Source organism: Bufo gargarizans, chromosome 2, assembly GCF_014858855.1.
Source record: "Bufo gargarizans isolate SCDJY-AF-19 chromosome 2, ASM1485885v1, whole genome shotgun sequence".
Classification (NCBI taxonomy): domain Eukaryota; kingdom Metazoa; phylum Chordata; class Amphibia; order Anura; family Bufonidae; genus Bufo; species Bufo gargarizans.
This window is the reverse complement of record NC_058081.1, coordinates 523,070,059-523,091,361: the sequence shown is the minus strand read 5'-3', so window position 1 is coordinate 523,091,361 and position 21,303 is coordinate 523,070,059. Positions and strand designations below refer to the sequence as shown.

Here is a 21,303-nt window from a genome sequence, read left to right as displayed (position 1 = left end):
GTTATAGGGAGGGGGATCCGTGGATGAAACTGTTATGGGGGGGTCTGTGAATGACACTTATGAGGGGGATCTGTGGATGACACTGTTATGGAGGGGGATCTGTGCACTGTTATGGGGAGGGGGATCTGTGGATGACACTTATAGGGGGGATCTGTGGATGACACTGTTATGGAGGGGGATCTGTGAATGACAGTGTTATGAAGGGGATCTGTGGATGACACATAGCATAAGATGCTATATATACGGTATGTGTCATCCACAGATCCCCCTCCATAACAGTGCCATCCACAGATCCCCCATAACAGTGCCATCCACAGATCCCCCATAACAGTCCCATCCACAGATCCCCTCCATAACAGTGCTATTCCCAGATCCCCTCCATAACAGTGCCATCCACAGATCCCCCCCATAAGTGTCATCCACAGATCCCCCCATAAGTGTCATACACAGATCTCCCCCAAAAGTGTCATCCACAGATCTCCCCCAAGCGGGGCAGCCGTAGCAACCAGTGATTTAGGATGAATTATTTACAACAGCACTGCGGCAGCCAGTGGCGTACACACAATCCATGGGGCCCCGGTGCGAAACTGATCCATGGGGCCCCTCCCCGTTGACGCCCCCCCCCCAACCTGCCGCCGCCCCCGCCGCATGCAAATCTATGTGTGTGTGTGTATATATATATATATATAGATGAAAAAAGTCCAGTGGGAGCACCACCAGAGTACGGGTGCAAAGTCCAACACAGGGCAGTGGCAAACCCCAAAATTGTATAAAGCGAAGAAGTAGGACTGCACTCCAAAATGTAGTAAAATAGCAGTGATTTATTCACCCATAATATGGCAAGTCTTGCGACGTTTCGGCTCACAAGAGCCTTCCTCAAGCATAGTAACAGTGAAAGTCAGAACATATAAAGGCATTTACAAAGTGTCCAACCCACAAAGGTGTGGTCACAATCAATTACAATTACATACATCTGGTTCAGATCAATAAAGTGCAAATATATAAAGTGACAAGTGCTAAATAATGTACAACTCTAGGGATGCCTTACCCTCAGCGAGAGCCAAAATGTGTACAATACTTTGTATAGGTAGATTCACAATTAAATAAGTGACTTATTGAATGGGGATCACAGAAACACGGCCTTCAGTGGCGATGGGGCCCACATATACCATCGCGTTCGTTGCGGATCTTCAACTCATCAATGCGCATGTTCGCACTGACCTCATGGTGTGCGTCATAGTGTAAAGTTCGCGCGCATGCGCATGAGCGCAAATACGCGCGCACGCGTCTGCGCGCAAATTCGCGCGCACGCGTTCGCGCGCAAATTCGCACGCATGCGTATCATGCGATCGGCGCAAAGGCACCATTTTACTTAAGGGAATCCACCCTACAATTCTATTTGTATTATATGTGACTGTTATATAAGTAGGAACGTTATATAAACATGCGACCGCTGTAGGGATCTCCTACAAAAGCCAGCTTCTGGACCGGGATCCCGACCTTACGAGCGAGACACCTGACCAGGGGGCCGTGAATGCCAGGGGAGCGCATTTCCATGATCTCTGCCGGCAGTCTAGGCCCATTGCTGGTAATTAAAGCAGTCATGAAGAGATACTCACTCCCAAATAAACAGTCATATCATATAAATATAAAGGTACAGATGTATATCTGAAGTGACGCATGGATGTAAAGACGCAAAGACGCAGATGTCCACGCTGGGCCGCATCGTCCACAAAGGCAAAAAATTCCAGGATCCACATCCAATAGTGTGAAAATATATAAAACCTAAAAACAAAGAGAGAGGAATAAATATTTCCAAATATAGTACAGATATATATTGATCTTTTCACGGTTATCTTACACCAATATACCGATATAAGGAGGACAGGAACACATATATGCGATTGGACTAAGAACGACCCGCAGATCCACAACACTGTCACCTGAACTCGATGTTGAGACCCTTAGGGTGCAAGCTGTCAAGATCATAAATCCAGCGTAATTCTCTTTTTTTCAAGAGAGTTAAGCGATCACCACCTCTTCTAGGGAGCCTAACCTGATCGATGATCCAACATCTTAGATCCCGCTCGCAGTGTCCTAGGGATCCAAAATGTCTGGATACTGGTAGATCAGTGCGTTTCTTCCTTATTGAGTTCCTATGGTTATTCAACCTAACTTTTAATTCTGTAGAAGTTTCCCCAACATATAATAAGTTACAGGGGCAGGCCAACACATATATCACATATGACGATGAACAGTTTAAATGGAACTTAATGGGGTATTCTTTATTTGTGAACGGATGTACAAAGGACTTAGCTTTGCAAATATGTCGACAATTGACGCAACCGAGACACGGAAAACATCCGAGGCCCGGCTGCGCCAATGTCCGCTGCACACTGATCTTCTTCGGACCTATATCAGCCCTGACCAATTGATCTTTAAGGTTTTTATTTTTACGGTACGATAGAAGAGGAGGGAATTTAAATTCCGGAACATCTACAATGGACCTGCTTAAGATACTCCAATTATTTTTGAGGATACGACCTATCTCCAAATTGTCGACATATTTGCAAAGCTAAGTCCTTTGTAAATGCCTTTATATGTTCTGACTTTCACTGTTACTATGCTTGAGGAAGGCTCTTGTGAGCCGAAACGTCGCAAGACTTGCCATATTATGGGTGAATAAATCACTGCTATTTTACTACATTTTGGAGTGCAGTCCTACTTCTTCGCTTTATACAATTTTGGGGTTTGCCACTGCCCTGTGTTGGACTTTGCACCCGTACTCTGGTGGTGCTCCCACTGGACTTTTTTCATCTACTATTACTGGCACCGTGGGTGAGCACACTTGAAGTATTTACCATGTCAAATACGGAAACACCCTACGGCGGCACCTATACTGCTGAGGAGGTGGATCGCATTATGCGGGGAATTGAGAGTGATGCCTCATTTCTACAAGCTCCAACCGTAAAGGAACTCAAACGCAAGTATGTCGCTTTATCCAGGCGCCTCATTGCAATGAGATTACATATGGCCACTTTGGGACAGTATTATAAAGAAAAGAAAATTCCGAGAGGAATGCGTTCAAATCTGCGGCCGAATCTTTTTCCTAATAATGAATTATTTTGTAAACGCTTCGAGATGTTATCAAACAGGTATTCACTTGATTATATTTTGCTAAACATCGATTTTTTGCAAATAGAAGTGGCCTCACTTTCGGAGGAACTGACAGAGGTTGAACGGACATTGCAGACACAATTACCTGCCGACGATCTTACTTTATACAAAGAGGAAATTAAAATTCAACTTGATAAGTTTCAGATGGAATTGGAGGAAGGGAAAAGGAGCAAGTGGTCACGTGATGTGGACGACTACAAACGAGGTGATATATACACCTGGCAAACTGACCAGCCATCAATGAGCTCCAATCGTGATAATAGGAGAAAGAAAAAGTATACTCCATTGCCCACAGATGAAGATAAAGCTTTTTTAGGGGTGGATCCAGAGATAAAGAAAGGAAAAGAACAAGAACCAGGAGGGGAGGTCGCCGGTATAGAAGACAAGGGAAAACAGCGACAGAACAGAACCAGACTGCAATCAACCAAAGCGCCATCTCAGAGAAAGAGACAATAGTCTTTAATTTATCCTCAGTTGAATTGACTGAAGCCCAACTGAGTGTCCTGTCCAAGGGTCTCACCTTTTGCCCAAGTACAAAGGTAAATTGGTTTGACTTAGAGATGGATTTAACTGATTTTTTTCGTTCCCTTAGACTTAAAATATTCTTTAAGGGACGTAATGTAAATTTACAAACATGCTCTAGCGAATTTTCACTTAGGGGATTAAACCTGTTTAATAAAAGCGCCTTTTTTCCTAATATAGACGAACCTGCGATAGAGGCCTATATTTCGGCAGTTCAACGAGATGTCAGTATGCTAAAATCCCTACATGGGGATACAGCTAGAGTAAGCAACCCCAATCTGACCACTGCTGAAATAGAGGCCCTATCCCAACTCAAGAACAACCCCCAGTTAACTATTAAACCGGCCGATAAGGGTGGTGGGGTAGTTGTCCTTGATACACAAAAGTATATTAAGGAAATCGAACGTCAACTGAGTGATATAAATGTGTATGGTGTATTGCAAGGTGACCCTAAATTTCGCATTATGGCCATTATCAACAAGAGCCTATCCGATGCGGTGGCCGGGGGTATTATAGATGAGGGATTAAGGGAGTATCTGACGATCACTACTCCCATTACTCCCGTCATATATATATTACCTAAGGTCCATAAGAGCTTGGTGGACCCCCCCGGCCGCCCCATCGTGTCTGGCTCTGATTCTGTCTTCAGTAGGATATCCATTTTTCTAGACAGGTTACTCAGAGAATTTTCAATGGCTGGAAAGTCTTATATAAAGGATACAGGCGATTTTCTAGAACAACTGAGGGCTGTGGACATCAGTGACATGCAGACTGTGATTCTCGTATCCTTTGATGTTGTGTCTTTATACACATCAATAGGGCATGAGAAGGGCATTAGTGCGGTCAACAAATATCTGGATGACTCGCCCGTAACACAGAATGCGAAATGTTTTATAAATACTCTACTGAGACTAATTCTTGAAAACAATTACTTCTTGTTTCAAGACATTTTCTATAATCAGAAACGTGGCGTGGCGATGGGGTCCAATGTGGCCCCAACGTACGCAAATATCTACATGCGACACATGGAGGAAGACTTTATCTATGTGTCCCACCACTTTGAACATGTGATTAGGTGGTGGAGATACATAGATGACGTCTTCCTCCTGTGGTCTGGTACGGAATCACAATTGAGTGAGTTCCATGCATACCTTAATAATATAGACCCGGATCTTCAATACACTGTATCATACTCCAAGACACAATTATCATTCTTGGATACCAATGTGAAATTGGTCGATGGTATAATTGGTACAGGATTGTATGTTAAGCCGACCGATAGGAACACTATTTTGCGATACGAAAGTAATCACCCACGCAGTTTAGTGAAACACCTCCCTTACTCACAATTTTTACGTACGAAACGCATTGTCTCTGACCATACTGAACTGTTAGACACATTGGAAACGATGGCTTGTAAATTCAGGGACCGGGGCTATCCCCGTAAATTATTAGATACACACAAGAATAAAATTCTAGATACGAATACTGAAATAATATCAACTACCCCCAAGGAAACTCAGAGAATACCATTCAGGTCTACCTACTCTGAGTGTTCTTTGGAGATAGGTCGTATCCTCAAAAATAATTGGAGTATCTTAAGCAGGTCCATTGTAGATGTTCCGGAATTTAAATTCCCTCCTCTTCTATCGTACCGTAAAAATAAAAACCTTAAAGATCAATTGGTCAGGGCTGATATAGGTCCGAAGAAGATCAGTGTGCAGCGGACATTGGCGCAGCCGGGCCTCGGATGTTTTCCGTGTCTCGGTTGCGTCAATTGTCGACATATTTGCAAAGCTAAGTCCTTTGTACATCCGTTCACAAATAAAGAATACCCCATTAAGTTCCATTTAAACTGTTCATCGTCATATGTGATATATGTGTTGGCCTGCCCCTGTAACTTATTATATGTTGGGGAAACTTCTACAGAATTAAAAGTTAGGTTGAATAACCATAGGAACTCAATAAGGAAGAAACGCACTGATCTACCAGTATCCAGACATTTTGGATCCCTAGGACACTGCGAGCGGGATCTAAGATGTTGGATCATCGATCAGGTTAGGCTCCCTAGAAGAGGTGGTGATCGCTTAACTCTCTTGAAAAAAAGAGAATTACGCTGGATTTATGATCTTGACAGCTTGCACCCTAAGGGTCTCAACATCGAGTTCAGGTGACAGTGTTGTGGATCTGCGGGTCGTTCTTAGTCCAATCGCATATATGTGTTCCTGTCCTCCTTATATCGGTATATTGGTGTAAGATAACCGTGAAAAGATCAATATATATCTGTACTATATTTGGAAATATTTATTCCTCTCTCTTTGTTTTTAGGTTTTATATATTTTCACACTATTGGATGTGGATCCTGGAATTTTTTGCCTTTGTGGACGATGCGGCCCAGCGTGGACATCTGCGTCTTTGCGTCTTTACATCCATGCGTCACTTCAGATATACATCTGTACCTTTATATTTATATGATATGACTGTTTATTTGGGAGTGAGTATCTCTTCATGACTGCTTTAATTACCAGCAATGGGCCTAGACTGCCGGCAGAGATCATGGAAATGCGCTCCCCTGGCATTCACGGCCCCCTGGTCAGGTGTCTCGCTCGTAAGGTCGGGATCCCGGTCCAGAAGCTGGCTTTTGTAGGAGATCCCTACAGCGGTCGCATGTTTATATAACGTTCCTACTTATATAACAGTCACATATAATACAAATAGAATTGTAGGGTGGATTCCCTTAAGTAAAATGGTGCCTTTGCGCCGATCGCATGATACGCATGCGTGCGAATTTGCGCGCGAACGCGTGCGCGCGAATTTGCGCGCAGACGCGTGCGCGCGTATTTGCGCTCATGCGCATGCGCGCGAACTTTACACTATGACGCACACCATGAGGTCAGTGCGAACATGCGCATTGATGAGTTGAAGATCCGCAACGAACGCGATGGTATATGTGGGCCCCATCGCCACTGAAGGCCGTGTTTCTGTGATCCCCATTCAATAAGTCACTTATTTAATTGTGAATCTACCTATACAAAGTATTGTACACATTTTGGCTCTCGCTGAGGGTAAGGCATCCCTAGAGTTGTACATTATTTAGCACTTGTCACTTTATATATTTGCACTTTATTGATCTCAACCAGATGTATGTAATTGTAATTGATTGTGACCACACCTTTGTGGGTTGGACACTTTGTAAATGCCTTTATATGTTCTGACTTTCACTGTTACTATGCTTGAGGAAGGCTCTTGTGAGCCGAAACGTCGCAAGACTTGCCATATTATGGGTGAATAAATCACTGCTATTTTACTACATTTTGGAGTGCAGTCCTACTTCTTCGCTTTATATATATATATATATATATTATATACTGTATAATACTATATACAAGAGGATGATATTTGGTATAACATCTTCTTGTATATAGCGATATAGTGGACCACGCTGATGATATAACCTAGGTATCTCCTTTTATGGGTATATATGTACAGCTGGTATAAGTTATACATCTTAATATACCAGAAGATGTATAACTTATACCAGGCCAGCTCACATATAATAATATACAGAACATACCAAGGCCAGATAGTAACTCTTACCTGACCTGGCTCAGGCTGAAAGCTGCTGAATGGACCTGCTGAAAGTCTGCGGCAACTGGCAAGGCTGAATGCTGGCTGGGCTCAGTGTGGGCTCTGGCTGGCTGAATGAGCGCTGCTCTGGGGCCTGGCTCAGGCTGGCAGAGAGAGAGAGAACAAGGTGGGGTGAGTGACTAGTATAGAGTCAGACTACTAGGCAAGTGGGCAGTGGCAGACTAGCAGTGGCTCCCACGCTCCTCTGTTCCCAACTTCCTGCGGACCTGCAGCGCTGATAACATTGTGATGTTACGTAAGTGCGCGCAACTGCGACCCCTGTATGTACGCCCCAACTACAACTCCCAGCATCACCAGACAGCAGCATGCCTAAATTTGTATTTCCACCAGGTCTAGAGAGCCACAGGCTGAAGACTAATGCAAGAACAAGAAGGTATACCCCAATGTGCGCAGTCTGTTCATCCCTTTATAAGCAGATGTAGCAGAGCAGAGTTAACAAATTGCCTCAACCATAACTATGTACTTTTACCCAGAACTGCAGGTGTCAGCATCAGGTACCAGCAATGCATTTCCCACGTAAAACCAGCTCTGCTACATTATGTACTAGAGCTGGTTTTGTCATGCATTTATTTTGCCTTCATATGGTAAAATACTTCATTGGCCTATCAACGGCTTTATAACTAAGGCTACTTTCACATTGGCGTTTTGAATTCCGTTTATGAGATCCGTTTCAGGGATCTCACAAACGGTTCAAAACGGATCAGTTCAGCCCCAATGCATTCTGAATGGATAAGGATCCGTTCAGAATGCATCAGTTTGCCTCCGTTCCACCTCCATTCTGCTCTGGATGCGGACACCAAACGGATCCGTCCTGACTTACAATGTAAGTCAATGGGGACGGGTCAGTTTTCACTGACACAATATGGTGCAAGTGAAAACTGATCCGTACCCTATTGATTTTCAATGTAAGTCAGGACGGATCCGTTTTGACTTAGAATTTTTTTAAAAAAGAATAATGCAAACGGATCCGTCCGACTTACACTTAGACTTTTTTTTTACATAGTAATGCAGACGGATCTGCACCTAACGCAGGTATGAAAGTAGCCTATTAACTCTGCTATATTTCTGTAGCCTGAAACCTCTGACTGCACAGTTGGGCTGAAACCAGGGGCGTAACGATCGCGGTCGCAGAGAGTGCGACTGCGACCGGGCCCGGCGGGAGGGGGGCCCGCTGCAGGCCAGCAAGTGCTTGCGGCGGCAGGCGGGCCCTGCGAAACTAATCTGTGCTCACTGCTTGATTCACCTGCGCTCACGCTGCCTGTGTGTACCGTCCTCCCTCACTCAGCTGGTGCTGCCGCTCCTCCGCCGGGCCCTCCCTCAAGCTACACACGCCCACAATACACCCACATGACCACGGCCGCGTGACCCGTCCCTCCGCTCACGCGAGATGAGAGTCTACTGACGTCAGGACAGGAGAGTAGACTCTAGGCGCACAGGCGCAGCAAAAGCCCGCCAGAGAGCAGATTTAAAAGAGGCAGAGCCCCGCCCCCCAGCAGTGTGTGCCTGTGCCAGCACAGATTAGAGGGCTCAGGGCACGATTCTCCGAGGAAGAAAGAAGAGGACCAACCGACCGACAGACAGACACCAAGGGCGAGCGCTGGGCATTGCAGCAGAAGTACTGCACTCCAGGACCATCTTCTCCTGCCTCACTGCCTGCTGGACTGGTCTATAGACTGGTAGGTAGTATTAGTAATGCAATGATTCATCCATGTTGTCCCCTGATCATCCATCCACATCCGCCACACCCCCTGAATTCAGACATTATTATCGTCTGAAATCAGGGCTGGAGTGGGGCCGATGGATGGATCATCAGTGGACGGTAATAAATTATTGCTGTTCACTCATCATGATCCATCCATGATCCGCCCCACCCGCATCCTGATTTTAGACATTATTACCACCCACTGATCATCCATCCATCCGCCCCACCCACGCCCTGATTTCAGACATCATTACCGTCCACTGATCATCCATCCATATCCGCCCCACCCCCTGAATTCAGACATTATTATTGTCTGAAATCAGGGCCGGGGTGGAGCCGATGGATGGATCATCAGTGGATGGACGGTAGTAATGTCTGAAATCAGGGCCGGAGTGGGGCCGATGGATGGATCATCAGTGGGCGGTAATAAATTAGTGCTGTTCACTCATGATCCATCCATGATCCGCCCCACCCGCATCCTGATTTCAGACATTATTATTACCGCCCAGGCGCCCACTGATCATCCATCTATCCATCCGTCCCACCCACACCCTGATTTCAGACATCATTACCGTCCACTGATCATCCATCCGCCCCATGGATGGATCATCAGTGGCCGGACGGTAGTAATGTCTGAAATCAGGGCCGGGGTGGGGCCGATGGATGGATCATCAGTGGATGGTAATAAATTATTGCTGTTCACTCATGATCCATCCATGATCCGCCCCACCCGCATCCTGATTTCAGACATTATTATTACCGCCCACAGATCATCCATCCATCCGCCCCACCCCCTGAATTCAGACATTATTATTGTCTCAAATCAGGGCCGGAGTGGGGCCGATGGATGGATCATCAGTGGACGGACGGTAGTAATGTCTGAAATCAGGGCCGGGGTGGGGCCGATGGATGGATCATCAGTGGATGGTAATAAATTATTGCTGTTCACTCATGATCCATCCATGATCCGCCCCACCCGCATCCTGATTTCAGACATTATTATTACCGCCCACAGATCATCCATCCATCCGCCCCACCCCCTGAATTCAGACATTATTATTGTCTCAAATCAGGGCCGGGGTGGGGCCGATGGATGGAACATCAGTGGACGGACGGTAGTAATGTCTGAAATCAGAGCCGGAGTGGGGCCGATGGATGGATCATCAGTGGGCGGTAATAAATTATTGCTGTTCACTCATGATCCATCCATGATCCGCCCCACCCGCATCCTGATTTTAGACATTATTACCACCCACTGATCATCCATCCATCCGTCCCACCCACACCCTGATTTCAGACATCATTACCGTCCACTGATCATCCATCCGCCCCATGGATGGATCATCAGTGGCCGGACGGTAGTAATGTCTGAAATCAGGGCCGGGGTGGGGCCGATGGATGGATCATCAGTGGATGGTAATAAATTATTGCTGTTCACTCATGATCCATCCATGATCCGCCCCACCCGCATCCTGATTTCAGACATTATTATTACCGCCCACAGATCATCCATCCATCCGCCCCACCCCCTGAATTCAGACATTATTATTGTCTCAAATCAGGGCCGGAGTGGGGCCGATGGATGGATCATCAGTGGACGGACGGTAGTAATGTCTGAAATCAGGGCCGGGGTGGGGCCGATGGATGGATCATCAGTGGATGGTAATAAATTATTGCTGTTCACTCATGATCCATCCATGATCCGCCCCACCCGCATCCTGATTTCAGACATTATTATTACCGCCCACAGATCATCCATCCATCCGCCCCACCCCCTGAATTCAGACATTATTATTGTCTCAAATCAGGGCCGGGGTGGGGCCGATGGATGGAACATCAGTGGACGGACGGTAGTAATGTCTGAAATCAGGGCCTGGAGTGGGGCCGATGGATGGATCATCAGTGGGCGGTAATAAATTATTGCTGTTCACTCATGATCCATCCATGATCCGCCCCACCCGCATCCTGATTTTAGACATTATTACCACCCACTGATCATCCATCCATCCGCCCCACCCACACCCTGATTTCAGACATCATTACCGTCCACTGATCATCCATCCATCCGCCCCACCCCCTGAATTCAGACATTATTATTGTCTCAAATCAGGGCCGGGGTGGGGCCGATGGATGGAACATCAGTGGACGGACGGTAGTAATGTCTGAAATCAGAGCCGGAGTGGGGCCGATGGATGGATCATCAGTGGGCGGTAATAAATTATTGCTGTTCACTCATGATCCATCCATGATCCGCCCCACCCGCATCCTGATTTTAGACATTATTACCACCCACTGATCATCCATCCATCCGCCCCACCCACACCCTGATTTCAGACATCATTACCGTCCACTGATCATCCATCCATCCGCCCCACCCCCTGAATTCAGACATTATTATTGTCTCAAATCAGGGCCGGGGTGGGGCCGATGGATGGAACATCAGTGGACGGACGGTAGTAATGTCTGAAATCAGGGCCGGAGTGGGGCCGATGGATGGATCATCAGTGGGCGGTAATAAATTATTGCTGTTCACTCATGATCCATCCATGATCCGCCCCACCCGCATCCTGATTTTAGACATTATTACCACCCACTGATCATCCATCCATCCGCCCCACCCCCTGAATTCAGACATTATTATTGCCATTGTCTGCAATCAGGGTGGGGGTGGGGCAGATGGATGGCTCATCAGTGGACGTTAATAATGTCTGGAAAAAAAAAATTGGTATCACTGGAGGTAGTCCATGGATACACAAAAAACCTGCAACTGATTTTTTTTTTTTTTTTTTTTAAACTTAACTGAGCCGAACAGAGCCTACGGGTGTTAGGTTTCCCCTAAGGTTTTTTTAAGCTGAGACAAAAGTCCTTCATGTAGGAAACCTAACGGAATGCTTTATAGTTTATGGGGTCGTGACGGTCCTGTCACTGTGTGCTTCACTGTGATTGGGTTGCCACGTAGGCAGGCTGTTTGAGGCTGCGCACTGGATGCGGTATCCATTGTGAACAGCTTGTGTATGGTTTTTCTCTACCTGTTCATGTTTTCGGTTTGTTTCCGTGTTGGCTGCCATGGGCAACGTCCGGTGCTTTTGCTTTGTATCCTGGGGTTTGTTACTCCTGGCCTGATACGGTTAATCTCCCTTTTCTGTTCCTGGTTGTATCCATTCAGGTGCGCTTGTTAGGCACCTAAGGTATTTCATCCTACATCCGGTCTTTTCTGAGGTCGGCCTGTCTTATGTCTTGCTGGGTGGTTCACCCTTCTGCTCTGTCAGTCCGCCTATGTTTTGCCTTGCTATGCATAGCCCCCTGCTGCTGACCCTAGGGGTCCTGCCATCTACACCTCGGTGTGGTGCCTCCTGGTTCTGTATATTTGTCCTGTTCCTGTCCTGTAGTGAGTCGCCTAGCAGTGCTCTAAACTAGGGTATTCCCACGATAACTTTATTAAGAAGTTCATAGCAATAATGATGTACAGTGGGTACGGAAGTATTCAGACCCCCTTAAATTTTTTACTTTTTGTTATATTGCAGCCATTTGCTAAAATCATTTAAGTTCATTTTTTTCCTCATTAATGTACACACAGCACCCCCCCCCCCCATATTGACAGAAAAATACAAAATTGTTGACATATTTGCAGATTTATTAAAAAAGAAAAACTGAAATATCACATGGTCCTAAGTATTCAGACCCTTTGCTGTGACACTCATATATGTAACTCAGGTGCGGTCCCTTTCTTCAGATCATCCTTGAGATGGTTCTACGCCTTCATTTGAGTCCAGCTGTGTTTGATTATACTGTTTGGACTTGATTAGGAAAGCCACACACCTGTCTATATAAGACCCTACAGCTCACACTGCATGTCAGAGCAAATGAGAATCATGAGGTCAAAGGAACTGCCTGAAGAGCTCAGAGACAGAATTGTGGCAAGGCACAGATCTGGCCAAGGTTACAAAAAGATTTCTGCTGCACTTAAAGTTCTTAAGAGCACAGTGGCCTCCATAATCTTTAAATGGAAGACGTTTGGGACGACCAGAACCCTTCCTAGAACTGTCCGGCCAAACTGAGCTATCGGGGGAGAAGAGCCTTGGTGAGAGAGGTAAAGAAGAAGCCAAAGATCACTGTGGCTGAGCTCCAGAGATGCAGTCGGGAGATGGGAGAAAGTTGTAGAAAGTCAACCATCACTGCAGCCCTCCACCAGTTGGGGCTTTATGGCAGTGTGGCCCGACTGAAGCCTCTCCTCAGTGCAAGACACATGAAAGCCCGCATGGAGTTTGCTAAAAACACCTGAAGGACTCCAAGATGGTGAGAAATAAGATTCTCTGGTCTGATGAGACCAATAACTTTTTGGCCTTAATTCTAAGCGGTATGTGTGGAGAGAACCAGGCACTGCTCATCACCTGTCTAATACAGTCCCAACAGTGAAGCATGGTGGTGGCAGCATCATGCTGTGGGGGGGGGGGGGGGGGGTTCAGCTGCAGGGACAGGACGACTGGTTGCAATCAAGGTAAAGATGAATGCAGTCAAGTACAGGGATATCCTGGAGGAAAACCTTCTCCAGAGTGCTCAGGACCTCAGACTGGGCCGAAGGTTTACCTTCCCACAAGACAATGACCCTAAGCACACAGCTAAAATAACGAAGGAGTGGCTTCACAACAACTCCATGACTGTTCTGGAATGGCCCGGCCAGAGCCCTGACTTAAACCCAATTGAGCATCTCTGGAGAGACCTAAAAATGGCTGTCCACCAACGTTTACCATCCAACCTGACAGAACTGGAGAGGATCTGCCAGGAGGAATGGCAGAGGATCCCAAAATCCAGGGGTGAAAAACTTGTTGCTTCTTTCCCAAAAAGACTCATGGCTGTATTAGATCAAAAGGTGCTTCTACTAAATACTGAGCAAAAGGTCTGAATACTTAGGACCATGTGATATTTCAGTTTTTCTTTTTTAATCAATCTGCAAAAATGTCAACAATTCTGTGTTTTTCTGTCAATATGGGGTGCTGTGTCTACAATATGGGGTGCTGTGTCTACAATATGGGGCGCTGTGTGTACAATATGGGGCGCTGTGTGTACATTAATGAGGAAAAAAAATGAACTTAAATGATTTTAGCAAATGGCTGCAATATAACAGAGTGAAAATTTTAAGGGGTCTGAATATTATCCGTACCCACTGTATATCATGAAAAATACCCATTTAAAAGAAATGGGTATTTTGACACTTGAGGCCACAAGGAGACACGTTATACTGTATGAATGCTGCCACTGACTCGGGGACTGCTCTGGAGTGGCACCTGGCAACTACCTGCAGCCAAGCCTATCCTCACCATCAGAGGCTCTAGTGAAGACCAGGTAGTTGCTTAGTCACGCCCCTCCAGAGTATAGCCAGTCAGTGGCGCAGTGGGTCCACACCCGCTGATCTGTAACAGTAACTGAGGCACTCCTGTTATTGTCTTGTACGTCTGTTACCTTGTATTAAAATTCCCTGGCCCTTGATCCATTTCGCCTGTTTTCTTTATGCCTGATGTCACAAAGGTGCGCTTAGGTCTCCGGCATGTGACGGGTCTGTAGGCTCAGTTCGGCTCAGGTTTGTAACAAATCTGTCCTTTTCGTTCTTCTGTACCAATAATGGAGTAGTGTCTCCCCAACAATTGGGGTGTGCCTCACTAGTGAGTTCTGTATTTCAGTTGGAAAAGAACTGTTTTATGCCATTGTTGCCGTTTTTTCAATCTCAAAGTCTTTAAAACTCAGGCAATTTTCATATTTAATTTGCAGATTAAATAAATTTGTGTCGCAGCAACTAACCTAATCCACCATAATGTCGTCTTACCATCATATGAGTGGCTCACAAAAACGCAAAAGAAAAAGGGAAGATGAGAAAAAAACTCAGAAACTCCCAAAAATAAGCAGCTATTTTTCACAGGCTGCTGGTGCTTCTGGTGGTTCTGCAACTACTGAGACCATAACTGGTCAGTGTGAGGACATAAGTGAGAGACCTTCTACTAGTACAGTTATTGAAAGCTCTCAATCGTTGATGGAGGAGGATAGTATCCACAGTGAAACATGTAGCTTCAGTCCTAGCATTGAAGAAGTGGAGCCGCATACAAGTGCCAGTATATCTGAAGTACAAGAAAGTTTAGAAAGTGAAGATGCTGGCACTGTCTGTATAGAACGTACTTTACTTGGAGAAAAGTATGTTACAGATAGGGGACATTTTCCCATTACAATAAAAGACCCCAACATAAAAAAATTTATTCTTTCTAATGGCCCCTGCAGACCTAACGGGCCATTTCCCAGAGATAACGATAACAGGTGTTTCTCTGAGAAGTACTATGACAGAATTACAAAAGCAGGCCATAAGATTCCTGTCATGTGGTTATGCTACTCTCCAAAGCTAAACGTTGCTTATTGCGAGCCATGCTGGTTATTTGGTGATCGTAAAAGATTAGGCTTTGAACCTGCATGGGCTAAAGGAATAAAAAAATGGCAAAGGCTCTCAGCAAAAATACAGATTCATGAAGCTTCCCAAGCTCACATGGACGCTTGTATTGTGTATGATCAATGGAGGAGAAAAAAAAACATAGATGCAGAGACTGAAAGACAAATTTTAAAAGAGAAAAACTTTTGGCGACAAGTCCTTCATCGAATAACCAATGTGACCTTAACCATGGCAATGTCTAATCTAGCTTTCCGTGGTCATGTCGAAAAAATAGGCGAGAGTAATAATGGCAACTTTCTCTCTATTGTAGAGCTGCTCGCAGAATATGACCATGTTTTGAAGGAGCTACTCCAGTTACCGCAGGGGACAGCTAAATACCTAAGCCCCAAAATACAAAATGAAATAATAGATATCCTTTCAAAAAAAGTAGAAGAAGGCATTGTGAGTGAAATTAAAGCCTCCAATTTTTATTCAATAATTATGGACACAACACAAGATGTTTCTAAAGTTGACCAATTAAGTCAAATATTCCGATATGTGACTGTAAGCAGAGACAAAACCCAAAGGGCAACTGCTATAGCTATACAAGAAGCATTTTTAGGTTTTCATGTCGTAGAAGACCCTAGTGCTGCAGGACTTGAAAATGACATTATAAAATGTATAGAAAGTAGAGGTTTACAGCTATCAAAATGTCGGGGGCAGGGTTATGATGGTGCTGCCACCATGAGTGGAGTATACTCGGGTGTTCAAACTCGCATTCAAAAGAAAGAAAGAAATGCCTTGTACATTCACTGTGCAGCCCACAACCTTAATTTAGTTCTACAAGATGCCGTGAGCCACGTACCTGAGGTGTCAAGATTTTTTGAGGTGATACAGAGTTTGTATGTTTTTTTTGGAGAAAGTATCACCCGATGGTCTGTTCTTCAGTCACTAACCACTGAATCCTCTGTGACCCTAAAAAGACTGTGCCCAACACGATGGTCATCCCGTTATGACTCGCTGCTTGCCCTACGCTTTCGGTTTGTTGATGTCCTTAAAGCACTGTCTAAATTAATATTGACTTCGACCAAAAGTAAAGAGAGGGAAGAGGCCAGGGTCCTTAGGAATAAAATTGAATCTTTTGAGTTTGTCTTCCTACTTGTTCTACAGAGTAAAGTTCTGGAGCATATAAATGCAATATCAAAGGTTCTGCAGTCAGAACATATGGATCTGTGCAATGCAGCCCATTTAATTCATAATGCCATTGAAGCTCTTAGCAGCTACAGGAAGCAATTTGAAGATGCTAAAACAACAGCTATCAAACTTGCTGAGAAGTGGGGAATTCCTGCAATGTTTGTAATTAAAAGAGTGCCCAAAGTAAAGCGCCATAGTGGGGAGCTATGTTTGGACGAAAGACTGCAAGACCCAGAGAAGAGATTTAAAACTACTATTTTTTATGCTACTTTAGATGTAATAACATCCCAGTTATCAAGCAGATTTGGTAGCATGAACACTGTAGTTGAAAGATTTCGGATCATTCAGCCACGTGTGCTGGCGACTGAATCAGAGGATAACTTGTTTCAAGCTGCACTGCAATTTCAGCATTATTACCAAGATGACATATCTTCCGATTTCGCAGGGCAATTGGTTAGTTTTCGGAGCGCACTGCAAAATGAGATCTCTGAGCTCCACACAGTTAAAGATTTGGCACACCTGCTTATAATTGACAATGCTGCTTTGTCATCTACCCTACCGGATGTATGTACAGCTTTAATACTTTTCCTCACATTACCAGTGACGGTGGCATCTGCAGAAAGATCATTTTCCAAATTATCTCTGATTAAAAATTACTTGAGAAACAGCATGTCACAACAACGGCTTTCTGGCCTTGCCCTTCTAAGCATTGAGAATGAAAGAGCAAGAAAACTGGACATTCCAGCTATTGTTGACAAATTTGCTGAGTCTAAAGCGAGACGGCGCAACTTCTAGTAATATGTATTTTGCGTAAGTGAGCAGTTTGTTGGGTACAGGGAGTTATATTATCAAAGTTCATACTAACCCAGTTCAATTTATTCAACTTTGGTTGTACTAAACAGTTAACTAGTTTGGTTCTATTTTAGCTGCCTTCTTTTTGGTAACAATGATGCAGATTAATAAACAATTCTGATGTTGTTACACTCTAAAACACAACGACCGCCTTTGAACTATTTGAATACAGCACTGGTTTCTGCACAACAAAAGCTTAATATCAAAAAGAAGGCAGATGTTACCAACATCAAAAATACTTAACATAATTACTAAATGCTACCATCTCCTTTCCTACAGTGAGAACAAATTGGTTCCTTTCTACTTGATGCCTCCTCGTTGGACCTGGCTGGTTAATTTTGATGTTTCATTTGGATTTCTGTTCTGGTTGAGAAGCACAACTCGTGCTTATTCACAATCAAATTTTGGTAAGTAAAAAATTTATATAATTTTATATTTAACATATCTAATTATGCAACTTAATAAATGCTACCATCTCCTTTCCTACAGTGAGAACAAATTGGTTCCTTTCTACTTGATGCCTCCTCGTTGGACCTGGCTGGTTAATTTTGATGTTTCATTTGGATTTCTGTTCTGGTTAAGAAGCATGACTCGTTCCTTTTCACATTCAAATTTTGGTAAGTAAAAAAATGTATATAATTTTATATTTAACATATCTAATTATGTCACTTAATAAATGCTACCATCTCCTTTCTTACAGTGAGAACAAATTGGTTCCTTTCTACTTGATGCCTCCTCGTTGGACCTGGCTGGTTAATTTTGATGTTTTATTTGGATTTCTGTTCTTGTTAAGAAGCACAACTCGTACTTATTCACAATCAAATTTCAGTAAGTAAAAAAATGTATTATATTTGAAATTCTTATCTAATTAGGCACCAAACTGACAGCCAATATTCTGTGATTATTATATTTTTTAATTGTAGGTGATTTACCAAGATATGGGTCAAGAAGCTTTATGCCTTATGTGGAGAATCTTTGTTCTGGAACGCTTTTAACATTTTTTTCTATATTTTATATGGTAACATTAAAAAAAAAAAATTAAAACCCCTATCTCCTTCTATTTAATATTCAACTACAACACTTTCAAACCGGGAGGGGGTGGAGTCTTGGCGGGGGTGGAGTCTTGGCGGGGGTGGAGTCTTGGCGGGGGTGGAGTCTTGGTGGGGGGGCCCCAATTTAAAGTTTGCCCTGGGGCCCATAGAACTCTAGTTACGCCACTGGCTGAAACTACTACACCCAACATGTTCTGGCAGTAATAGTAAATGGATATTGGTGCAATTCTGAGCTACTAGTCTATGTATTATATAGACTAGTAGCTCAGAATTGCACCAATATCCATTTACTATTACTGCCAGAACATGTTGGGTGTAGTAGTTTCAGCTCAACTAACTGGGCAGTCAGAGGTTCCAGGCACCAGGCTACAGAAATATAGCAGAGATAGAGCCACTAGCCAGCCCCCATCAGACCCTACTCTGAGTCTACTCTGAAGTTCTGAACTTACTCACCAATTATGGTGAGCTATTATGAAGACCTTTTTTTTTTTTACAAATCTTATCTTCTTCCGGCATCGGCTTCTTCGCGCAGCGCTCGCGCTCCTACAAATCTTTTCTGGCGCCTTCTCCCTGCTGCGTCTCGGCGTAGTTGTGCGCCTGCGCAGCCTAGGGAAACCTCATGTTCGGTGCGGCCGCCCGGGGAGGAGACTCAGGGGGAGGAGACTTAATGGAGGGTAGGGCTGGCCTGGCTGGCACTGAAGCGCAGCGCAGAAACGCAACACTGGGCGGCGGGCCCCGGGCCGGCAGGCAGCGGCAGTGAATGTTGCAGAGTGCAGACTGGCAGGCAGGCAGTTGATTCCGGGACTCTCTATTGTCCCGGTTTGAAGGCTCCCGGGACACGGGACAAAAACGTAAATTACGGGACGATCCCGGGCAAACCGGGACACGTGGTCACGCTATCCCCCATAATAGTGTCATCCACAGAACACTGTTATGTAGGGGGATCTGTGGATGCCATTGTCGTGGGGTGGATCTGTGGATGACACATATAGTATAAGATGCTATATACGGTATGTATCATCCACAGATCCCCCTCCATAACAGTGCCATCCACAGATCCCCCTCCATAACGGTGCCATCCACAGATCCCCCTCCATAACAGTGCCATCCACAGATCCCCCTCCATAACGGTGCCATCCACAGATCCCCCTCCATAACAGTGCCATCCACAGATCCCCCTCCATAACGGTGCCATCCACAGATCCCCCTCCATAACAGTGCCATCCACAGATCCCCCTTCATAACAGTCTCATCCACAGATCCCCCATAACAGTGCCATCCACATATCCCCCATAACAGTGTCATCCACAGATCCCCCATAACAGTGTGTCATCCACAGATCCCCCATAACAGTGTGTCATCCACAGATCCCCATAACAGTGTGTCATCCACAGATCCTCATAACAGTGTCATCGACAGATCCCCCATAACAGTGTGTCATCCACAGATCCCCATAACAGTGTCATCCACAGATCCCCCATAACAGTGTGTCATCCACAGATCCCCCATAACAGTGTCATCTACAGATCCCCCATAACAGTGTCATCCACAGATCCCCCCCCATAACAGTGCCATCCACAGATCCCCCCATAACAGTGACTGGAGCAGACCTGCTGATAAACACACCTAGGCCACCACCAGTCAAGGTAAAAACTTACAGTTGTCAATAATGTAATGTAGTGTAGGGGGTCATGTAATGTTTTCAGGTCAAAATGGCACAGGTGACCACCAAGAATATCTAAAATTAGCTGGTCAAGTAAAATGTTGCATGAAACAATCATTAAATAGGTGGCCGACAAAAAGGGGCATGTTAAAGGGTGTGGTCAATGGGCTGAGTCAAGGGGGGCGGCAAAATTAGCTTTCGCCAAGCCAGGCCTTGAGCTGTGTAAGGGGCCCCAAAATTTCTGATGGCAGCCCTGCTCTGGGGACCCGATAACCTGGAACAGGATGGTGATCGGTGGTGTGATAATTCACCACCAATCACCATCCTGCGATCCTGAGAGGTGATGGTGACATCACCTCTCAGGATTGGCTCTCATTGGTCGGCTGGGCGGGCGGGCCATTCAAATGACTGCAGTGCTCCTCTCACCTCGGCTCCCGGACACAAAAGGAGGAGGAGAGGAGCGCTGCAGTAATTTGAATTTGAATAAACCAGTCCAGCAACATCTGCCTTCCAAAAACCAAACAGCGCACCTTTCCCTCTACGCCCTACCGTGTGCCTGTACAGTAGTGTACGACTACATATGGGGTGTTTCTGCAAACTACAGAATCTGGGCAATAAATATAGAGTTTTGTTTGGCTGTTAACCCTTGCTTTGTTACTGGAAAAAATGGATTCAAATGGAAAGTTTGCCAAAAAATTTAAATTCTCAAATTTCATCTCCATTTGCCAATAACTCTTGTGCAATACCTAAAGGGTTAACAAAGTTTGTAAAATCAGATTTGAATACCTTGAGGGGTGTAGTTTCTTAGATGGGGTCACTTTTATGGAGTTTCTACTCTAGGGGTGCATCAGGGGGCTTCAAATGGGACATGGTGTAAATAAAACAGTCCAGCAAAATCTGCCTTCCAAAAACCACACGGCACACCTTTCCCTCTACGCCCCGCTGTGTGGCCGTACAGTAGTTTACGGACACATATGGGGTGTTTCTGCAAACTACAGAATCAGGACAATAAATATAGCATTTTCTTTGGCTGCTAACCCTTGCTTTGTTACTGAAAAAAATTGATTAAAATGGAAATATTGCC

The 21,303-nt window shown here is 44.9% G+C and overlaps 1 protein-coding gene across 3 annotated transcripts; it reads left to right on the top strand.

Annotated features, from left to right (window-relative positions):
• Positions 1 to 8,923: 8,923 nt before the first annotated feature.
• On the top strand, positions 8,924 to 18,559 carry LOC122926592 (zinc finger MYM-type protein 1-like). Of its 3 annotated transcripts, XR_006387685.1 has the most exons (5): positions 8,924 to 9,023; positions 17,784 to 17,911; positions 17,994 to 18,121; positions 18,205 to 18,332; positions 18,428 to 18,559. XR_006387685.1 is itself a non-coding variant. In XM_044278012.1 (4 exons), exon 1 carries the CDS (start codon positions 16,203 to 16,205, stop codon positions 17,445 to 17,447), a length of 1,245 nt encoding a protein of 414 aa, XP_044133947.1. In that variant the 5' UTR covers positions 16,183 to 16,202; the 3' UTR covers positions 17,448 to 17,911; positions 17,994 to 18,121; positions 18,205 to 18,332; positions 18,428 to 18,559. The 3 variants fall into 3 exon arrangements, 2 of the variants coding, with proteins under 2 accessions (XP_044133947.1, XP_044133948.1); XM_044278012.1 differs by lacking the exon at positions 8,924 to 9,023 and having other exon boundaries at positions 16,183 to 17,911; XM_044278013.1 differs by lacking the exons at positions 8,924 to 9,023; positions 17,994 to 18,121 and having other exon boundaries at positions 16,183 to 17,911.
• The last annotated feature ends 2,744 nt before the right edge of the window (positions 18,560 to 21,303 follow it).

Excerpts from the sequence above, each read along its gene's own strand:
- LOC122926592 (XM_044278013.1), top strand. The coding sequence starts at position 16,203 with ATGAGTGGAGTATACTCGGGTGTTCAAACTCGCATTCAAAAGAAAGAA.